Source organism: Protopterus annectens, chromosome 2.part2 (genome assembly GCF_019279795.1).
Source record: "Protopterus annectens isolate FY-2018-M chromosome 2.part2, PAN1.0, whole genome shotgun sequence".
In the NCBI taxonomy this organism is placed as follows: domain Eukaryota; kingdom Metazoa; phylum Chordata; order Ceratodontiformes; family Protopteridae; genus Protopterus; species Protopterus annectens.
This window is the reverse complement of record NC_056730.1, coordinates 882,671,411-882,689,313: the sequence shown is the minus strand read 5'-3', so window position 1 is coordinate 882,689,313 and position 17,903 is coordinate 882,671,411. Positions and strand designations below refer to the sequence as shown.

General features: G+C 41.1%; 1 protein-coding gene across 1 annotated transcript in view; it reads left to right on the top strand.

Moving 5' to 3' along the window:
- Positions 1-212: 212 nt before the first annotated feature.
- EPB41L4A (erythrocyte membrane protein band 4.1 like 4A) overlaps positions 213-17,903 on the top strand; it is a 2,214,504-nt gene continuing 2,196,813 nt past the window's right edge. The window contains exons 1-2 of the mRNA XM_044064468.1: positions 213-236; positions 619-723. Coding sequence (XP_043920403.1) covers positions 213-236; positions 619-723 — 129 coding nt within the window. The remainder of the gene's footprint in view (positions 237-618; positions 724-17,903) is intronic.

Here is a 17,903-nt window from a genome sequence, read left to right as displayed (position 1 = left end):
TTGAACCTGATTTATGCCTACATCACCAATGCATTTTGTTAGCTAGTTGTTTTTTTTTTTCTTATAGTACAGATATCCATTTACAGACAGTGTATTTTGCCCTTTTGTGTTTTGACAAAGGTATAGTAAGTTCCAAGTAGTCTTGAACTTTGGCCTTCAGTACATGTAGACAGTGTTTCAGCGTCTATACTAGCAAAACACCCATGTTGACAATGCTGTCATTAAATACACAAAAAGTGATTATTTGTTTAATGTCACATGATTACATACTGCTGTACACCAATTTGTAAACACACAAAATAAAATCTAAAAACTAATTTAACTTAGTATGTAAAATACCACATTTATATGGTAACAACTAAGAGGTCACTGATATTGTTTTAATATTTAAGTATTAAAGTTTACTACAAACCATTCTTCTCAGAACAGGTCAGTATTTGGTTTGAGCAGCTTAGAACATTAGTTTAACTATTTAGTTTTAAAGTCCAGCTACAGTCTTTTGCTTATTATAAAGCTTCCTTTTTTCCAAAGCTAGTTAACCAGATGTGTATTTATTGACTCAGATATCACTTAAAGTTAGGACATGTTTTTTAAACAACTCTACATTTTTCCTCACAGAAATCTACCAAGGGATCTGTTGTCCTGGACTATGTCTTCCACCATTTAAACCTAGTAGAGACAGATTACTTTGGGCTGCGGTATTGTGACAGAAATCATCAGACGGTGAGTGATAAATGCGAGAGTTCTTAACTAGTCTTCCCTCTCCTGCTATTTGTTTTGGCATTTTAGTGATGTTGCACGTTGCTGTGTTGTATTTAATTTGCCAGTTCTTGTTTCACTTTGCTGTGCAAGCGTAATCTGATCAGTGTGCTGCTTAAAGGATTTCTGAGCCTCAGCCTGATACTTAACAAGCTCATAGATCGGTAAAGTTTGATGGTATGATATTATGTTGGCCCCCATTCTGTGCAGATCATAAAAAAGCTTTCTATAATACTGGTATGTATTAACATGTAAAGAACTGTCACTGTGCTTCCATTCTTAATAGTTAATTCTTGTCAAATATTTCTTGTATTATCTTGAATTCTTAACTTACTGTTTGAAAGAATGTATTTTTTAAAATGTTGGTTAGTTATTGGTTTAATATGACATTTTAAATAAAGGTGACAATAAGTACTTTAGTTGCGCTCTTTCACTCCTTTCTATGCTTTAACACCAGCCTTAAAAATGTGTAATCTGTATAAGTAATCAGTGATTCATAAGATTAATAAAAGACATGTTGTAGGAGAAAACCTCTTAACCCCTCAGCAGTGGTAATTTCTTTCTCTAATGATATCATTGTATAATTGCAGTGATCCACTTTTGTGCATGGGTATACCAGGAGTTACCCATGGTTGGCTTTGTTTAATCACTTGGGCTTTACCCTCATCATCAAACCATTCCAACCTTGGGTAAATCCTGATGTATCTACACACGCTGGTAGATTATTGCTTAAATAAACCATATTAACATTTTTTCCATTTACATATATTATACATCACATCTGCTTTCTTTCTTTAAAACTGTCACCAGTCCAACATTATATAAAATTCCCCACTTCCTGCCTTCCCTTAAACCTCATTTCTCCTCCTCCTAAACATTATTCTACATGTATTACTCGTACAAATTCCATTTATTTTATGTAATTCGCTCATTCCCTTTTCTAAAGATCCTTCTTCCAGTTCTTTTAACTCTTACAGTACTCAGTACTTCAAATACAGTTGGTTTAGTCTTTGATTTCCATTTTCTAGATATTGGTTTTTAGCAACCTATAGAATTAAACTTAATAAGACCTTACTACGTGGACGCAGTTCAGATTCTGTGTCCAGCTCAAAAGAATAATTTCCTTAGTTACATGACTAATTTTTAACTTTAAGTTCATAAAAACTACTGTTTAAAAAAAAAAAAAACATTTGCACCCTCTTTAAGGTTAACTATTTCTTTACTGTAACTAATGTACTAATGAAATAAATACCCTAAAGTAATTAAAATGAAATTACTCCAAAAGTGAACTCAGCTTGTAGACTAGATGACATACTACTCCTTAGCGTATCCTCTCTTTTCCCTCCCTGCTATACAACAGGTCATGGCTAGCCAGTCCGTGCTCTGTTACTGTGCCTCATAAGCAAGGATATCAGTTGTCTGGATATAGTCAATGTCACCACTGACATCAGTCATCTGAACGTAACCAATGATAGTGTGTGCAGTGATTCCTACCATGTTCAGCAGCAGTTATCTGGCAGAGTGGACGCACACCAGGAGCCATGTGGAGTTCTGCCTACGGGTGTCATTAAGCCAGACTACTCACGTAGGGACAGATATCACATTTTCTTGACAGTGTTGATTGTATGCAGCGCCCAGAGCAGTAATCAAACAGACTTATTTTATATTAAAAAAATTAAATTAAATTTTGAAATATAAAGTACAAGGGTGGTAGTTTCAGATATGCTTTGGGAACTGGGACCGTTTTTTCTGTGCAGGTGTATCACTCACAAGAGGCCAGGTACCACATTATTTGTGCAGTGAAAGTAGCATACACTGCCTAAAGTAATGATACATCATTTTTTTAAACATAAAGCTGCCAAATACTAGTAGCAGATATGCAAGGTAGCAGAGCAGCAGATTATTGAGGGAGACTGAGGCAGCAAAGAGAAGTGAAGCATTTCTGAGTAATGAGGAAAACATTTTTCTAAAATTTGCTAGGATTTGCAGGTTCCAACTTTGTGATTGGATACCACCCATTAAATTGCTGAAAATCTTTTCCAGCTGTAGACTCCGTGGGCATTAATTACAAAGGGTGCTTCTACTGTACAGGGACGAGTGCAGTACCCTTAGGAGTCTTGTTTTCATGTCACATTTGGAGACTGTTTTGTTCATGTTAATATCCTTTAAGGACTTACTGCCTTAAGGTATAAAATGTAATCCATTCAGACAACATTGTTGTTTTCTGGTGCACAAACAAGTGGTGGGGGGAGCTTAGTCCAACCATCTTTGTCATGAATTCATGAAAATCTGGCAGTAAGCCATTAAGAGATATTGCTTATTGAGTGCCAGCTAATATTTCTGGGGATATAATTTCCTTAAAGGACAGGTTCAGCCATTGTCTGCCAATGTACTTTGACTTATTTATTTATTTATGTATTATTTATTTATTTATTTATTAACATATGATTACTGGAAAAGTACATCTGGGTAGGTATCCATTTTCAGAGGAGGCATGAGCAGAAAAGTATTACAAAAACATTTTAAGAACAATAAATTTGCAATCTTCAGAAGTGATGCAAAAACATCTATGGTTTAAGTAATTATACCAAATTAGACATAATGTGAAAACATTGGTTCTGAATAGATACAACTCATATGATGGTGATTTAATATTTAGGGGAATGTTAATCAGGTTAGAGAAATTAAAGGTATGATAGTGTTATACAAACAAGAACTGAAATATGAAGTGAGAGAAAAAAAAGGGATGTAATGTGATCCTATCTCGCCTACATTCTCTACAGATGGGTTCGGAGCCGATCCTCGGCTCCGACTTGGCACGCTATACTATAGAACAAAGTCTCTTATTGGCTGAGCCACCTCATATCCCAGGATGCCCCACTACTGCTTCCCCAGATCTCGTTTGCCGCTTCTACAGCATAGACGTGGTCTCGGACATGGCTGAGCTAAGTGCCTCTAGTACTTAAATTTCTGTCAGAAATTTTGCTAAAATTACCCAAAAGCTGTTTTAACAGCTATTTGTTGTTGTGTGACTGATTTTCCTTCAAAGTTTGTGGTAAAAATTGTGTTTTTTCGACGGTTAAGGATCCCGTTTAAGTTAGAGGGGCCTTTGCCTAGCCCTCGTGCTTTAGTTAGGGCTGTTTAACAGTTTTCTCATTGTGTGATTCTACTTTTTACAACTTTGTGGTAAATTGTATTTTATACTTGGTAGCAAGTGTTCCCGCTTAACTTAGAGGGACCTTGCCTTAGTTTTCGTGTATTTTTTCTTTAGAGTCAGCATTAAATTTCAGTGGAAATAGATAGCCATGTCTAAAGAACATAGGCCATCAGGGTTTAAAAAATGTTCAAAATGCTCTTACAAAATGTCCATTACGGACAACCATTTGCTATGTGTATACTGTTTGGGCCCGAAGCACCTACAGGAATCCTGTAGCGTTTGCCACGCTTTTTCCTCTCGCGTGCTCCAAGAGAGGAAAAATAAGTTGATTTTGAAAGGGCTTATTACCCCTTCCTTTGAGGAAGCCCTATCTTCTTCTTCTTCCCGTCGAGGAAGAAAAAATCTTCGGCTCCGACCAGCCTGTTGGATCCGGCAGCAAAAAGTCAAGGCAGGCTTCTCCGTCGGCTCCATGGACTTCGGAGCCGAGGGCGGAATGGTCTGCCTCGATGTCTCCAGCCTCGACTCCTCTGGTTTCGGAGCCGAGAGCTCGGGCATCGAGAGGCGAGTCATCTCCATCGGCTCCACTGCCTTCGGAGCCGATGAAGGTTGCCCGCTCAGACTCTTCCCCTTCGGTACTGAAGTCCACATCGGCTCCGAGGGAAATTGCAGTAGTGGTGGAATCTCCCTCGGCGCCGATACTTCTCAAAACCATTCGGAGCCGGTCCCCCAGTCTTTTGGAGCCAGAGGAGAAGTCGACTCGGACCCGGTCGGTCTCTTCTCGGTCCTCAAGGATGTCCGATTCGGATGTAGACAGGGTGCTTCAAAGGCTGTTTCAGTCTCCGGTCTTTCAAAAGTTGGTATCGGCTCCAGCCCAGTTGGCTCCGGAGCCGTCTTCCCACCCTGCCATCTTGGTTCCTCCTCCAACAGCTTCGGCGCCATTGGAGTCGGTGTTGGTGGAGCCGGTGGAGGTTGTCGGGTCGGTTCCGACCCTAACTCCAACCCCGCCCTTCGGGTCGGTGTTTGGTACGCGGACCTCCTCTGTCGGCCCTGGGGGGGACGCTTCGGGACCGATCCTTTCGGTTCCGAGCCTCCGTCTCGGTGCGTCGGCGGTGGGAGCTCCGACTGCTGTTGTGGCCTTGGAGGTTGAACCTTCCCAGGATTGTGGGGGTCCCGCCTTCAAGGCCATGAGGAGTGCCTTGGCCAAATCGTCTCTGGCCACTTCTACCATCTCACCACCACCTTCCCTTGGCACGGAGACTGGTTCCTTTGCAATCCCCCTGTCTCACGACATCGGAGCCCTGGGGCCTGAGGTTACCCCCGTCGGGGGTTCCCTTCTTCCCGGAGGCCCCTCCGAAATGTCTTCGGAGGAACCCCCGAGGAAGAGACAATGCAAGAGGAAGCATGTTGACTCCCCTGATGAGTCTCTCACCTCGGATACCGACCTCGATGATGCGGAAGGGTCCCCCAAGTCGTCCTCGGATGATGTCTCCTTTGCGGACATCTTGGAAATCCTTAAGCAACGAGGCGACTGGCAGTCCAAACCCCCTTCTGCTGAGGAGTCGGTGTTCCTCAAGGCCTTCGGGGCTCAACCCTCCGCCTCCTGGGTGTCTCCGCCCTTTGATGAGCTCCTGGATTTGATCTCTCGAAGGGCGTGGGAACATCCAGACTCTGTTGAACCGGCTCGCCCCAATAAATTCCTTTCGGCACCCCCTGATAAGGATTTTCTTAACAAAGGTGTGGCTGTAGATGCCTTGGTGGTGGCATCTGCTACCCAACAAGATGTGGCAGAGGCTTCAACATCCGTCCATCCTCCTAATAAGGAGTCTAGGAGCATGGATCGGTATGGGAAGCGCACCCTTGCTCCAGCAACCTTTACATTAAGGTCTCTGAATTACCTGACGCACTTTACGAGATTGCAGAGGGATCAGGTCAAGGAGCTGTCGGATACCCTCTCTGGTAACTTACCGGAGCAGTTAGCTCAGACGGTTAACTCCCAGTTGGCTACCCTTTCCTCCCTATCCAACTCGTCCATGAGGCTCATTTCGTATGCGGCCAAAGGAGCGAGCAGAGCGGCGGGCATAGGTGTTGCTCAACGGAGATGAGCCTGGCTACGCCTGTGTCACTTTGCGGAGACCTTTAAGTCTTCCTTTGCCGACGCCCCCTTCGATGGGTCCTCCCTTTTTGGGCCCAAGGTAAAGGACACTTTAACTTGCTGCGAGCAGGAGGGTAAGACTTTAACTGCCGTAGGGGCCCGGTTTTCCACTCCCTTCAGACCTTATCCCAAGGCTCGAAGAGGAGGGAAAATGTGGTTCTGTAAGTCTCAAAAGCCTTACTCATCGCAGCAGAGCGATTCCCCTTCTAGAGGCAGAGGAAGGGGAAATTTTTCAGGAAGACGCCGTCCCAGAGGCGGCGGAGGCCCCCGCAACACTGGAGACCGCGAGTCCTTTCGTGGCTCCTCCTCCTTCCAGCATCCCTGAAGGAGTGCCCGACTGTGAGCCAGTCGGGGGTCGTTTTTCGAGGCACCTAAAGGCCTGGGAAAGTATCACCCAGGACCGATGGGTGCTCCGAATCATCGCCGGAGGTTACTCCATTCCCTTCTCTCAACCCCCTCCACCATCCCAGAGAATCCCGGACCCGCCACCCAGTCAACGGGATATGGCAGCCATCGAAATTTCAAAGCTGCTTCAAAAAGGAGTCATCCAACCTGTCCCCGCAGATCAGGCCGGATCAGGGACTTACTCAAGATTCTTTTTGGTACCAAAAAAGACCGGGGACCTGAGGCCCATTTTGGATCTCAGCAGATTAAACCGATCAGTGAAAAAGTCCAAATTCCGGATGGTCACCTTGCAAACCATTCTCCCGCTTCTGGAGAACGGTGTTTGGATGTGCTCCATCGATCTCAAAGACGCCTATTATCACATTCTGATAGATCAGGCGTCAAGGAGACACTTGCGCTTCAGCCTGGGGGACAGTCATTTGCAGTTCTGTGCACTGCCCTTTGGTCTCACCACAGCCCCCAGGGTGTTCACCAAATGTTTGTCAGTGGTGACTGCTCACCTGAGAAGTCTAGGATTCCAGGTGTTTCCATACCTAGACGACTGGCTCCTTACTGCCACTTCAAGGCATCTACTCTTAAAAACTCTAGCAGCCACTGTCTCCCTAGGCAGCTCCTTAGGAATCACATTCAATTGGACAAAATCCGTATTGCTGCCATCACAGCGTATTCTGTTTATTGGTGCAGAAATAGACTCAAGGCAGATGCGAGTCTATCTTCCTGCGGAAAGGATAGCAACATTGCAGTCTCAAGTTCAGGCGTTACTCCCCAGACGTCGCGCTCCAGCGAGAATGGTCCTACAGCTGTTAGGTTCCATGTCAGCCACCATTCTTCTCGTCCCCTTGGCAAGATTGCATATGAGGATACTCCAGTGGCTCCTCTCAGTCCAGTGGTCTTATCAAGACCTCCCCCTCAGTCACCAAATAGTGATCACCGAGACGTGCAAACAGGATCTTCGTTGGTGGCTTCTTTCCTCCAACCTGGATCAGGGGTGACCCTTCGTTCCCCCATCCCCCTCGGCCACGTTGACTACGGACGCCTCCCAGACAGGGTGGGGGGACATTATCTGGGCAGGTTGGTCCAAGGTACGTGGCACTCCGACGAGCATCTTCTCCACATCAATATCCTGGAAATGAGGGCAGTGCTTCTAACGTTGCAAGCACTGCACGATCACCTCCCCTAGGGGACGATTGCCATTCAGTCCGACAACATGTTGGTAGTTTGGTACTTGAACAAGCAAGGAGGGACCAGGTCTTACCCCCTTTGCAGAGAGGCCATGAAGGTATGGGATTGGGCGATTGCTACCAAACGCTTTCTAGTGGCAACTCACATTCCGGGAACATCCAATGTGATAGCCGACAGACTGAGCAGGACTATTCTCTCCCTTCACGAATGGTCCTTGAATCACAAAGTAACGACACAGATTTTCACGAGATGGGGAGTTCCATGTTGCGATCTTTTCGCAACTCCCCTCAACGCAAAATGCCAACAGTTCTTTTCTCTCATTCCAGTTCCCGGGGAGACCCCCAAGGATGCTCTGATCCAAGCTTGGCCCCCCTGGTCTGCTATATGCCTTTCCACCGGTTCCCCTTCTCCCCAAGCTGATTCAGAAGGCGATCCGATTGAGAAGCAAAATGATTCTAATCGCCCCATACTGGCCTCGTCAAGTTTCGTTCCCCTTTCTTCGCACGTATGCATTGGACGGTCCCTGGTTCCTGGACCAAGTTCCGGACCTTCTGACGCATCAGTCAGGACAGCTCCATCAGTCCCTCCATTCATTGAAGCTAGCAGCTTGGCTACTCCTCTTCCGACCATAGTTAGGAGCCATTCTTTCGACCCTGAAGTCATGCATATTTTGTCCTCGGCCCACAAGACTTCTACTAAAAAGATGTATAGTAGTAAATGGAAGAGATTTGCTATTTGGGCCCAACTCCAAGGATTAGACCCTATGACTGCTTCTGTGTCAGAGGTTCTGAAGTTTTTAACTTCCCTGTTCAACCAGGGTTGTTCAGTGTCTACCATCAAAGTTCAACTGGCAGCTATTTCTAATTTTCATGAGAACACAGAACCATCTTTAATGAGCAACAGGTTGTGCAAAGCTTTTATTAAAGGAGCTTGGCTTTTACGGCCCCCTATATCGCATCCTGCACCACCGTGGGACCTTAACATAGTGTTAGGCGCATTAACAGCACCCCCCTTTGAGCCGGCAGCAACCTGTGATTTGAAATTTCTTTCTTGGAAGACTGCCCTCCTAGTTGCTATCACATCAGCCAGGCGAGTTTCGGAACTTCAAGCCTTATGTGTCAAACCACCATACCTGATATTTCACAAGGATAGAGTATCTCTTAGACCAAATACATCCTTTATACCAAAGGTTTGTTCTAACTTTTGTTTGCAACAATCACTGGAATTACCATTTTTTTTCCCTAAGTATACAAACAGAGCTGAGTATACCTTTCACAGCTTAGATGTACACAGACAATTACGTTTCTATTTGGATAGGACACAACAAGCACGAAATTCAGATCAACTGTTTGTGTCTTTCTCGGACAATAAATTGGGCAAATCCGTCACGAAAGTCACTATTGCCAAATGGATCAGAGACTGTATCAGTCATATTTACCGCATTTCAAATAAGGACCTTACAATTCCTGTGAAAGCTCATTCTACCAGGGCTATGGCCACTTGGCAGCCTTTCATTCCAAGCTCTCTATTAATGACATTTCAGCGGCTGCTCATTGGTCTACTCTACACACCTTTATCTCTCACTACAAATTGGATGTGGCATCTAGGGGTCGAGCTGCCTTCGGTTCCACGGTTCTCCGGACCGTTTTCCAGTGAGCCACCCAGGAATTAGGTGCTAGGGACGCTGTCCCATCTGTAGAGAATGCAGGCGAGATAGGATCACATTACATCTTTTAGTTATGTACTTACCATAACTTTAGATGTATGGGATCCATCTCGCCTACATTCCTAATAACCCACCCTCCTTCCCCCTACCTTGGAGACCAGAAGAGACCGGACGGTCCGAATACAACTGTTTCCTCTTTTGGAACACCTGGCAATCTTATAACAACAGTCTATGTGTGTGTGCATGTGTGTGGACAAACAAGATCTGGGGGAGCAGTAGTGAGGCATCCTGGGATATGAGGTGGCTCAGCCAATAAGAGACTTCGTTCTATAGTATAGCGTGCCGAGTCTGAGCCGAGGATCGGCTCCGAACCCATCTGTAGAGAATGTAGGCGAGATGGATCCCATACATCTAAAGTTATGGTAAGTACATAACTAAAAGTTATGACATATTTAGATGGATACTCGGGAGTGAACTTGATTGGAGTAAGGAAGTGTGAGTGAAGAGGGCAGAATAAGGAGGTGTAAGGTATGAATAGGTACTTATTCATATTTAGGGATATAGTTTATCTTGGGATTGATTGAGCAAGAACAGAACCAGATTTTGGCTAGGAAATCTTTCAGAATGGTTTTAAAGGACTGGAGGGAGAGTAATGACCTGATGGACAAAGGTAAGGAGTTTTGGGCCTTTGCAACATGGTATGAGTATTGACAATGCCCAGCAAATTTAATAGTTTTGTGGATGGAGAGTATATTTGGACATTGGATCATAATGACCAGGTGGGAACATAGTTGTGTAGAATGGTATTTAGTGCTGGACAAGCAGATGGATGCTGGATAATTTTATAGGTGGTAAGAAGCTGTGTATATGTTAGTTGATGGGGTGCTTCTAATCAGTTTAGGCATTTTAGTGTGATACAGTGGTGGGTTCTGAAAGGGGTATTTGTTGTAAATTTAACAACTTTATTATAGCATTGTTCAACTTTTGCTTTTTGTGATACCTGGAGGTTAATAGGATGGTAGATGATAAAGTAGTGAGGGGAAGAGATAACTAGTGCCAAGTTTAGTTTTTGTTGCATTGGTGAGAAAGGTTTTGGCTCTGTAAAGTATCCCTAGTTTTTGGTGTGTTTTTATGCAATTTTGTAGGCGCAGGTCAAATTTAAGATTGTCATCCACTATCATCCCTAATAATTTGGAACCCTTAGGAATCTTATTTTCTCTTAACAATTTGGAGACTGTTTTGTTCATGTTATTAATGGTGTTTGAACCTTTTAATGGCCAGTAAAGGAGTCTATTGATAGAGCAGGGTGGTTTGCAGCCTATTTGCAACTCCAGTCAGCATGAAATGTTCCAACTATTTTTTCTCTTAATTCTTCCCCCAGGAGATTAAAACATGGATGACATTATCCACAAAATGGCTTCCTGATTTCCTCTGCTCTTTTCCTTTTATGATTAGGTTCATCCAGAAAGTCAGGGCCAAGGTAATCCTTATGGCCTCCACTGGGCTCTGTTTTACATAGTTTACCCTGTTTAAACCTTACTTATTGGGTGACCCACTGTTGCTTATATCTTATTTACTGCAGAAGCTTTTGTGCTTGCATCCTTTCATGGCATTGTTGCCTCACCCATTAGGCAGTCCCCATCCCAGACATGCTTTCTGTAATTTTTTTTCTTTCTCTTTTTATTCATTCATTCATTCATTCATTCATTCATTCATTCATTCATTCTATTCTTACTACCATGTCTTGATGATTATCAGTCTTCCATCTCTCTCCACTGCCATTTTTTCCTCCAAGAGGCAGCTTCAATCCAGCAAAAGCCAAGGGATTTTATGGCTTTGAGGCCATGACCACAAAATCCCCTAGATTTGTGGATGGATTGAAGCTGCCTCTTGGAGGAACAAATGGCAGTGGAGAGAAATGGAAGATTGATGGGCTGTATATGCCTATAACTGCTCAGGGGTGGGTGAAATGTCATTTCTGTCACATCTGCAAGTGACATCACCTTTCGAGATTGCCCTGCCTCTCTTGACTAGAGTGCTTCCACTGGATTGCAGGTTTCCATTGGTGGTTATGCAGCAGGAATGAATGGCTGGACATATGCCTGCCTTCCTGAGAGAGAGAGAGAGAAAAGCAAGCAGGCAGTGCCGTATCATAATTCCTCCAACTATAGTTTCAGCAGACATAAAAACCTTTATTTGAATTGAGGTTGCCAGAGTCACAAAGATCATTTAACCCTATATTTCATGAAGCTGGCTAGATCTGATTTCTGTAAAGCTGACTGCATGATTTCTCCAGTTCCAGTGGTAGTCAACAGTCTTCCTTTTTTGAAACAGATAATGTGCTGAAATTTAGTTTTCTAAAAGACCTTCCACCTAGATGATCTGTAATCCTGGGCATCCAGTAAAAAAGAAGATCCTTTCTTAGTTCCTGTTCTTGATTATTTGTCTTAACTTAGACTGATATCAAAAAATTATTTCTTGGTCAAAATGTATTTATTTGTTGTTTTCTACTTTCACTCACAAGTAGATACAACCTCTCTCTAAATTCCCTCAAAGTCTGCAAGGCTTTTTTGCACTGTACTTTTCCCATTGGGCCTCCAATTAGTTTATATTACAGCAGGACATTTACTTTATGTTAGAGAAGTCCATCATTCGTCCTTCTGAACTTACAACATCTGTGGAACTTAAGTACCTTTCTTGGAAGACCCTCCTCTTATTGGCCAATGCACTGGAAAAAGGAGATCTGAAGTGGAGACTGTCTTAATTAAACATCTTTAATTAATATTCCATGGCCAGGATGACACTTAAATCAAATCCTTCCTTTATGCCAAGAATTTCTAAACAAATCTGTCAACTGTTTTTCTTTCCTTATTATTCAGACGAGGGAATATCTTCCTCACTGCAGAAATTCAATAGACAGTTTGACTTATGCTTTATGCAGAGTGGACCAGATTGTTTTGCCAACATGATCATTCTTTTATTTCCTTTGTTCTTAGGTATGTACTGGGCTAATGACCTTAGGGGACCATTTTAAGCCAAGCCATTCTTCCCAGAGGTGCGAAAATATACACTGTGTGTCTGTCAGGTAAACACCTTCATCATTATGCCAACCCTCAACCCCCCACATTTTGATTAAAGTGTGTCTAAGCTCACCCTTGCCATGGGGTTAGTAGGTTAGATCAAATTTTGTCAATTAAATTTCAAAGGTCCTTGCCTATGGTCCAGAAGGCTTATTGTACTAGGGCTGTAACTACTTCTACTACCTTTCTCATATATGTACAGCTGAAACATGATTTTCCCTTAACACCTCTCTAAGGCTGGGCAAATAGTTATTGATTGATCAAAAGACTGAATGTTGTTTGTTAATTAGTGTAGTTGGCTGATTCCAACGTCCCCATTTTTTCCACAGCTTGGGGTACATACTATGGAGGTAAGTAAAAAAAATACAGTAACAATTATATAGATTAAATAATGTAAACAAAACATGTTGCGTATATAGCTTTAGCATTAAAATGATAACAATGTGGTCAGTACAAGCAAAAAAAAAAAAAAAAAACATAATGATAACATTTGTTACATAATATTTTTGTTAAATATATACTTGTACGGTACAGAATAAGAAGACTGAAAAAGAATAAGGAAGCTGAAAAAGAAAACTGTTGATAAATATTTGTTTATATGAAGTATAAATGAAAACAACTTTACAAATGTAATAATAACAGACAATAGAAGGATGTTTGGATAGATGGGTAGAAATACGTTATTTAAAAATAAACGTTTTGCTGAACATGGGAGTATGCCATTCTTCTTTAAGGGGTACCAGAAGCTTAGCTCTAAAGTATGGAAACAAGATATTACAGGTAGTAACACCCAGATCCTGTGTTTCATTTAGGACTGTTCCTGTCTTTATTATATTTTATTTTATTTACTTTTCATAACTTGCTGGGTGAGCTGCTGCAAAGTCCTTTTCAGTCAAAATAGTGGACATCTGGTGAAGACAAAATATTTTAACAAGGCCTCACAATCTAAATGGAACCTATAAGTTTTAAACACACACCAGAATATAAGGTTAGTTGCAACATTAAAGCTTTGAGATACATGACAAAGCATAGCAAGCAAAATGAAGACATAATTAAATGCAAAGCATTACCATCAACAGCATGCTGCAGTCTGTAAAAACTGAACCGGTGTGAGTATAGTATGTTTGCATTAAGGGGTTGTAATGTATATATTAAGAACAATTACTGATTAACAGAGTTAAGCATATAGCATTTAGATTATGTTAACTACTAGAATTACTAAGCATTTTGTGTAAATATATATATATATATATATATATATAGAGAGAGAGAGAGAGAGAAACTGCCAGAAAAAAACCCCAGCCAAGATAGACTTTCCACTGTGTAGATACCTTAAGCCTCCTGTAATGGAGGCCCAGAGGATATTTGCAAATTACCTCTTAAGGATATCAAGTGTTTCATCTACGTAGGTTCTGAATGTTCGTGACTTTTTTATACCTTTTAAGTCTTTATGTTTACATTCAGGCCAATAAATCCAAACACCAAAAGGTGTGGAGATGCATATTTTAGCCTTTTTATTGACCTCACTAAAACATAAGTGGATATGGCTATAGCTGTACATTAGAAACACAGGGTCTTTGAACACAGCTAATGCCCATAAAGAGTAAGGTGGCTGCCAAATATCTTTACTAACATCCAAACCAAAGGATAAAAAGGTCACATAAACTATTCAGTAAAACTGGAAGAAAAACCCAGGCAAGCTAGAATTTTCACACAGACTCTTGAGATATATGCAAATAACACTTTATGGACATCAAGTGTTTCAGTTACCTGGCTTCTGAATGTCTATTATTTTACTTTTTAAGTCTTTATGGTTATATTCCTTCTTGCAGATCTTATGTTATGATAGGTGCATAACCTTTTTACTTGTAAACATTACAAGTTCATAATGCACAATAACTAGAATAATCAATATTCATTTGTGACAAATGCACAGATAGGCTGGAATAATTATTTGTTTTAACAGCTGATCACACCATTCAAATCTGAAACAGTGTTAAGAAATGGTGAAGTCATAATTATACAATCAAAGCATGTATGCTTAAACAACCCAATTAACAGATCTGGGCTTGGATGAGAAAAGACTTGAGGCAGGGCAGCTGAGTTTATCTGCCAAGAAGGAAAGTTATCCAATGCAGTAGCATGAGCCAATACCCATCAATGTGTAATGAGAAAAAAGGAGGTGGCAGTGAACTGTAGCATATAAGTCGTGCTGTTTTATGCCATTCCATCCTCTAATGTTTGTTGCTTTTGATAATGGCTTTGATTCTGAAAAACTCCATGGGGACAAAATGCATTACCTATTCTTGGTAAAATCCCTCTGTAACTATGGGCCTACTGAGTTTACACAAGCTGGACAATTGGATAAATACATAGTACAGGAACTGTGTAGCTTAAAGGTAATATAATGTATGCAGACAAACTGAAGGATATGGAAGAGATCCTGCTACAGTAGAAGGCAGGAAAAGACCAGGAAGATTATCTACAGGTGGCCATGAGTAGCAGAAACTGTGTGGGGAAAACATGTTGATGTGGTGGCAGTCCACACTTCTTGCAGGAAAAGGCACTTGCACTTTGCAACAAACAGCAGAGGTCTGAAAAATGACATGAAAAGACAGAGTTAAGTGAATGTGATGGAGAATGTGCTTACCTACTTTTTGACATAATGAATATCCTCTTGCAGCAGAGATATGGTGTGCAGTTATCTGCTACATATAGCATTATCTGACCTCACAATCGCTGTAACTATTAGGGCAGTTGTAATAATTTGCGATGTCAGACACCAGTGATTTTACAGTTGTGCTACTCCATATAATTATGATTAGATATTACATCCCCCCATGAAGACTTGTGGCCTTCTTTATTTGCATATTCTGTATCGGGAAGAATGTTCTTGAAGATGTTAAGCACTCTTGTTTGAGTGAATGGTGACTTACAGATTTTATATAAAAAAGATGAGTGGGGAGTCCTGTTATTTATTGTTTCTCCTTGGAATTTTGCGCAAGTAGCAGTTTGAAGATATGAGGGGTTGAACACAGTATTGCCCTCAAAGATGGCTGCAAACTGATTAAGAGCTTAATTTCAGTTCTCCCAGTATGAAAAGAAAACTAAGAAATAAGAGTTAAATTGTCAGCTTGAGTAAAATTCAGTTACCAGCTAGTAAGTACCCTGCCTAGATGCCAGCAAATAAGAAATGTAGAGAACCTGAAAGAAAATCAACCAGAAATGTGAAAACACTAATTAGGAAGACTCCTGCATATTCTTCTTCTTTCGGCATTTCCCGGTTAGGGGTTGCCACAGCGGAACTCTGGTCCGCTAATGATTTGCAGTAGATTTTTACGGTGCCGAGGTGCCAGCCTGATGCCCAACCTTCAACGAAGGCAGACTCCACACAGAAGGCGCTCCAGCCAAGAATCAAATGGGAGAACCTCTTGCTGTGAAGTGACAATGCTCCCACTGCACGAAGAATCCTGCATATATTCAGCAAAATGCTTTAGTTCAAGAGGTAGCTTCTAGTAGGATAGAGACAAAAGTAAAGCAGTTGTTCTCAGAGGTGATTAAAATAAATGCAACACTGAAGGAATATATCAACTCGGATAACAAAAGGTTGGAAAATAGAAGAATCTAACTAGTTATTTAGGTGAACTGATAAATGTGCAAAAACTGGAGGCTGAAATGAAGAAAAGGCTGGCTGAGTACGAGACTGCTCAAAAAGAACTTTCAAAAATGGTAGAGTTATACGACAGAGCTCACATAGAAATCTGAGATTGTCTACAGTTTCTGATAAACTAAGGAACAGACTGTATATTTTATGAAAGCACAAATAATTAACTGGAGTAGTATTCCAAAGCAGGGATTTTTAATTGAAAGGGAGCATTAACTGTATGCCCCAAACCTGGCCACGAGAAAGCAGCCAAGACATGTATTAATAAGGATGCAATCATACCAGCAGAAAGAGTTCATCCTGAAAAATTGTGGCAGAATGGAAAGGTATTAAAACTGGAGTCAGCAGAGTTTTTATGGAAAATGATTATTCACTGTACACCAGCCAGAAGAAAAGCAAATTTTCCCAGCAATCGGCGAATGTTGAGAGGCAGGTGTGAGGTTTAAGCTGCTGTATCCAGCTGTCTTTTGAATATTTTTTTTCTGGAGGATCAAATACATTTTTGGATGCAGAACAGGCTAGAGCAAATACATTTTATCCAACAAAAAGTGAACCAGCAAACAGAAGGGGACTGTACTTCTCATTTTTCAGAAAGTAAAGCTCGGAGAGATTCTGCCACTGAAAGCTTTTCTAGTGTTCCAAAGGGAAATGCTTGAGAGTCAGAAAAAAGCACAGGAGTAGCTTAGAGGAATCAGGAGTACCTTGGAATTGAACCTCAGTCTGTTATTGGGAGATTCAGATGAACAGGAAGAAGACCAGAAACAGTGAAATTGGTGAATAAATAGGAGACTATACAGCATCAGTCACATTTGCAAAATATGGCATTGCAAGAAAAAGTGTCTCAGAAAGACTGGAATTTTGCTCGCTTTGTTAAACTTGTGGGTGAGCTATAAAGCATATATCCCACTTGATATCATTAGTGTATCAATTTTTGAATGACACCAAAAGGGAAAAGATAACTGTAAGTAAAACAATCTTTTTTTAGTATTTGTATAAAATATTTCATGATGTAAACTGCACATTAGGTAGGTAGTAAAGCAGTTTTGTGTACTACGTAGTCAGCAGTATTTCATATGTGAAGGGAATATTTTCAGTGACCACTGTATGTGTTAAAGATATTAAAGTAAATAAGTACTTTTTTATTTGTAAGAAATATATGCTTTGCAGTATAACGAGACAAAAGGCTGGATAAACAAAGTTTTATGTTAATATGTTGTGATCTTGGGCTGCTGGGGTTGGGGTGGGTGGTAAAAGTACATTGTATTATATTATATTATATTACGTTATGTTATACTATATTACATTATATTATATTATATGCAAAATTAAGATATTTTCACTTATTTTACAAGGGTGAATGTCTAAATTAATGCCTTTGACTTAAGCTATAAACAAGTGTTTGAAAAATTATACAAAATTATAGAAGCCGTGAAAAATGTTAAGTTTTTTACATCAGCAAAGATATTCAATTGTTTTTTTCCTATTGGCAAAAGTTCATTGAGGGTCAATAAGTCTGCAGCTGAAGGCAGTTGTACAATCTGTTCTGAGTGAAATGTCTAGTTTTACATGGAGACAAGCTGTTTGCAGGTGCAAGCAATTAATCTTGAAAGTTATGAGCATTCTTTGCTGAAAGAATTGCAAAGATTAAAGGTACAATGACAATCAGTTTAATGAAAAAGTCTATAATTATGGGTGGTGAATAAGAGATAGGCAACCTCTTTAGCAGCCTAAATACTTTAGCACATATTTAATAGTACAGTGTATAATCTAGTTTTATTTAAATATTACTAGTGCACATCTTCTTGAGGGCTAAATAGTAATGTTTTTGAAACCACTCT